The following is a 5,000-nucleotide window of genomic DNA, read 5'->3' on the forward strand; positions in this document are numbered from 1 at the left end:
CAGAGACGTCAAACCAGAGGAGGTGATGCAACGTGTGGGCGTATCATGTATAATGTGTGGGCGTATCATGTATAATGTGTGGGCGTGTCATGTATAACGTGTGGGCGTGTCATGTATAACGTGTGGGCGTGTCATGTATAACGTGTGGGCGTGTCTGGTTGTTTCAGTCCAGCTGCTCTGAGTCATGCCTGCAGAAGTATCTAAAGATGACTCAGCGGATCTCCATGAGGTTCCAGGAGTATCACATCCAGCAGAACGAGGCTCTGGCAGCTAAAGCCGGACTTCTGGCTCAACCTCGCTGAACTGCATCATGGAAAACTGTGGAATTGTCCTTTTTGTTTTTTTGGAATAAAAATGTTGATCCTGATGTTTACAGACAAGTCACATGATCATTATTATTGTTATTACATTACATTACATGTCATTTAGCAGACGCTTTTATCCAAAGCGACTTACAATGGAATTGAAAACAGTCAGCGAGGGGTGGAATCGAACTTGCGACCATTATGACCATGATGTATTTCGCACATAGGGTACCGGTCTTAACCACTGAGCCACGCCACCCCCTATTATTGTTATTATTATTATTATTATTATTGTTATTATTAGTAGTAGTAGTAGTAGTAGTAGTAGTATTATTATTAGTAGTAGTAGTAGTATTAATATTATTATTATTATTAGTAGTAGTAGTATTAATATTATTATTATTATTATTATTATTATTAGTAGTAGTAGTAGTATTAATATTATTATTATTATTAGTATTAGTAGTAGTAGTATTAATATTATTATTATTATTAGTAGTAGTAGTATTAATATTATTATTATTATTATTAATAATAATAACAATAATAATAATCTACAACACATGATGTCATTAGATAACATGCAGGTGAAGTGAGGACAGTCATCCACAGGAGGGTAGTGTGTGTCTGTGTGTGTGTGTGCGTGCGTGTGCGTGTTGCACTTACCAGGGGTCTTTTGCACCACAGATCCAGCATCAGGGTCTCCATTGAGTCAGTTGAGGGGGCGGAGTCATTTCCTGTCTGTGTTCATCAGGAAACAGGAAAAGCACTTTGTAATCATACTGATCACACTTCCTGTCCTGGACATTTTACACACACAGAGTCACACAGAGACAGACAGACACACACAGAGTCACACAGAGACAGACAGACACACACACAGTCACACAAATACACAGAGACAGATACAGTCACACAAATACACAGAGACAGATACAGTCACACACACAGAGAGTCACACAAATACACAGAGACAGACACACTAAAGTTTAAATGAAAAATACATTTACAGACGTTTTATTTTCAGCTTTAACATGTTAATATTCATGTGTGTTAATAACTCACACACCAAACCTCAGAGAGAAAAATACTGATTTTAACATCACACACACACACACACACAGGAGCTCCTGCTCCTCTGCCTCGTGTGGTCACTTTGTGTCACTGAGTTCAGTCTAAAATTTACAAAATCTGACATTTGAATTTAGTGATAGCAGCAACAAGGGTGTGTGTGTGTCTGTCTGTCTGTCTGTCTGTAAAGACGCGATCATGTGACCGAGATAAAGAATCATGTGATAAAGACGCCGATCATGTGACACAGATAAAGACGCGATCATGTACAGATAAAGCCGATCATGTGACAGATAAAGACGCGATCATGATAAAGCGATCATGTGATAAAGACGCATCATGTGACACAGATAAAGACGCGATCGACCCGATAACGCAGATCGCATCATGTGACACAGATAAAGATCATGTGACCAGATAAAGCGCACACCATGTGACGAGATAACACGATCATGTGGATAAAGACGCGACACAGATAAAGACGCGATCATGTGGCGAGATCATTGATCAGATATAAAACGCATCATGTGACGCAGATAAAGCGATCATGTCATAGATAAAGAACATGACAGATAAAGAAGACGATAAAGACGGTCATGTGACCTAGATAAAGTGATGCAGATAAAGACGCGGTCATGTGACCTAGATAAAGACGCGATCATGTGACGCAGATAAAGACACGGGTCATGTGACCTAGATAAAGACACGGTCATGTGACCTAGATAAAGTGATGATGCGATCATAGATGATCATGCCAGCCAGATCGATTAGATAAAGATAAAGACGATCATGTGACCGCATCATGACCTAGATAAAGACGCCGTCATGAAGATAAAGACGCCATCATGTGACCTAGATAAAGACGCATCATGTGACCTAGATAAAGAACGCGATGATCATGCCTAGATAAAGACGCGATCATGTGACCTTAGATAAAGACGCCGATCATGTGACCAGATAAAGACGGATCATGTGACATAAAGACGATCATGTAGATAAAGACGCGATCATGTGACCTAGATAAAGACGATCATGTGACCTAGATAAAATCAGACCTAAAGACGCATCATGATCGGCGTGCCGCATGTGACCTAGATAAAGACGATCATGTGACCTAGATAAATGTGTCATGATAAAGAAAGATCATCATGTGACCTAGATAAAGACGCGGTCATGTGACGCAGATAAAGACGCGATCATGTGACCTAGATAAAGACGCGATCATGTGACGTAGACTGGTTCTCAGCAGCAGGGGGCGCTCACAGCACAGACAACCAGAGTTTAAAAAACACATACAGTCCGTTTAATGATTTAGTGTTGAACGTTTTGATTAAAGTGAACGCAAAGTTTTCTTCTGGACCAATCACAGCTCACGTGTCTCTCTTCTTAGCTCACGTGTCTCTCTTCTCAGCTCACGTGTCTTCCTTCACAGCTCATGTGTCTCTCTTCACAGCTCACATGTCTCTCTTCTCATTGGTCGTTGCAAATGAATCCTGACCGTCTCGATTTCTCATGGGCATCTTCTCCGACGTCTCCGTGTCGTGTTTTTTTGCTCGTCTCATCAGGCAGCACTTCACCGTCACCGCAGCGACGACCACCAGAACCAGCAGAACCGCCACAGCCGCCAGAACCGGGATCAGGATTCCCGACAGCGACCCACCCTCCTCCGTGGTCACCATATCCACGCACGCCGACGAGCCCTCGTCATGGCGCCGCCCGTCCTCGTCTGCACAGACGCACCTGTATGAACCCTCGGTGTTCAGGCAGGTGTGTCTGCAGGGGGCGCCACTGCACTCATCCACGTCCACACAAGTTCCAGAAGCGTCTTTGTGGAAACCATCAGGGCACGGCTGGCAAATAGCGGCGAGGTCGGCGGGAGCGTCGTCGAGGAGACGCCACAGTGCGGGGCGACCACGGCAGTAAAGCTCCAGCTGAACCTTGGACCAGCACTCGACCAACATCCTGCTGCTGTTGTCTGGGTCTGGACTGAGGGAGCGCGCTCCGTCCACCAGGGGGTTCTGACACATCTCGGACCACATGCCTGGTCCAGAGCCAGGTTTCGGATCAGATCCAAAAACAGATGGAGAGCCAGGTCCAGAAGTTGGTCCAGGATCAGGTGCCAGCAGTTCAGTCCTGGAGTCGGGAAGTTCAGGTTCAAGTGTAGCAGATTTAGATGGTTCTGGTTGCGGTAGATCAGGTTTAGATGGGTCTGGTTGTGATGGATCAGGTTTAGATGGTTCTGGTTGCGGTGGATCAGGTGTAAAGGTGATCCCACTTGTAGACTCACTGTCTCTGAGTTTACAGATGAAGGGATGAACGTTTCTGCAGGTGACCGAGATCAGACCCCACCTGGTCACGCCTGACCCATCACTGAGTCCCTGCAGCGCCGCACAGAGGACCGCGGTGCAGGTGGGCTGAGGTTCTTTGGCCCAGCGGCACACCTGAGAGTCCTCGCTGCCGTCCTCCGTCCACTGAAAGCCTCTGAGGGGCAGTGTGGAGACCACACACCTGTTCTTGGCTTTCTTCAGTCCAACCCAGAAGGTGAATTCACTCTGAGGCGGCGACGACTCTGCGATGCGCCGCAGGACGCCGTCGACCTCGTGCTCCGTGGCGAGGCTGGCGAGGACGCCGGGAGAACACCTGTCCACGGCCTGGTCAAAGCTGAGCGCGGCATGGTGGACGGCGTAGGACGGCGGGGACGTCTTGGCACAGGCGACCAAACCCACGCAGACCAGCACAACTCTGAGCCACGACGCCATCTTTCCTGACTCCACCCACACTGATGATGTCATCGAGTCTAAAGAGAACGTGAAAAAGAGGCGGAGTTTGGGGTTAGGGTTAGGTGAGATGAGATGAAAGTCTTCATTCATCAATATATAAAATAACATCCATCCACTCTGCTGTACAATGTACTGTATGCATATATCATATACTGCATATTTCTCTTACTGGCTCCCACTGTAAATACTTGAAATACTTTTTTACATATCCTTCTAATTTTTATCGAAGGTATTAGTGCACTGTTTTGTTGTTTCTTCTTTTCTTCTTTTATCTCTTCACGTGCACTATAAGAGCTGTCCTTTAATCTCGTTGTACACTGTATAATGACAATAAAGGTGATTCTGATTGTAGAGTAGTGTGTATATATATATGTATATGTGTATATATATATATGTGTATATATATATATATGTATATGTAAATATACTACTATACATATCTAATATTTACATATTATCTTTAAGTACAGATACAATGGCCGTGCGACTTTAATATAAATCTAACATTCAAAGTTAAAATAAATAAAACATTAATAATATACAAACTTTCAAACTATCAGGTCAAAACGTTTATTATTAAAATCAAAATGACAAATCTATGGATCACACCGAGCATCTAATGACAGCGACGTCATGATGTCATCAGGACAGGCCGAGGTCACGCTGCTCTGTGACGGGCACAGTGAGCGCCGAGCGTCCGCAGAGGCGGAGCTTATCACCTCTGACAAACGTCGCTGCCAAACTATAAATACCTCAGATCTTAATACACAAACCACATGTTTAAATTCTAAATGACTCATTTCTCGCCTCAAATGAAGTTAAAACTTTGTTCCGGGACACAAAA

The 5,000-nt window shown here is 44.4% G+C and overlaps 2 protein-coding genes across 2 annotated transcripts in view; one reads left to right on the forward strand and one right to left on the reverse strand.

Moving 5' to 3' along the window:
- Positions 1-4: 4 nt before the first annotated feature.
- LOC122764824 (mitochondrial import inner membrane translocase subunit Tim9-like) lies at positions 5-373 on the forward strand (the record flags this gene model as incomplete). Its single annotated transcript, XM_044018772.1, has 2 exons — positions 5-22; positions 168-373. Coding segments are annotated over 2 exons (153 nt in total), but the record flags the coding sequence as incomplete, so codon positions are not given.
- A 2,249-nt stretch (positions 374-2,622) lies between these two features.
- Positions 2,623-5,000, reverse strand: part of clec14a (C-type lectin domain containing 14A) — a 3,283-nt gene continuing 905 nt past the window's right edge. Inside the window, exon 2 of the mRNA XM_044018773.1 lies at positions 2,623-4,173. Coding sequence (XP_043874708.1) covers positions 2,831-4,168 — 1,338 coding nt within the window. The 5' untranslated portion in view covers positions 4,169-4,173 and the 3' untranslated portion in view covers positions 2,623-2,830. The remainder of the gene's footprint in view (positions 4,174-5,000) is intronic.

This window comes from Solea senegalensis, unplaced genomic scaffold (genome assembly GCF_019176455.1).
Source record: "Solea senegalensis isolate Sse05_10M unplaced genomic scaffold, IFAPA_SoseM_1 scf7180000017696, whole genome shotgun sequence".
NCBI lineage: Eukaryota > Metazoa > Chordata > Actinopteri > Pleuronectiformes > Soleidae > Solea > Solea senegalensis.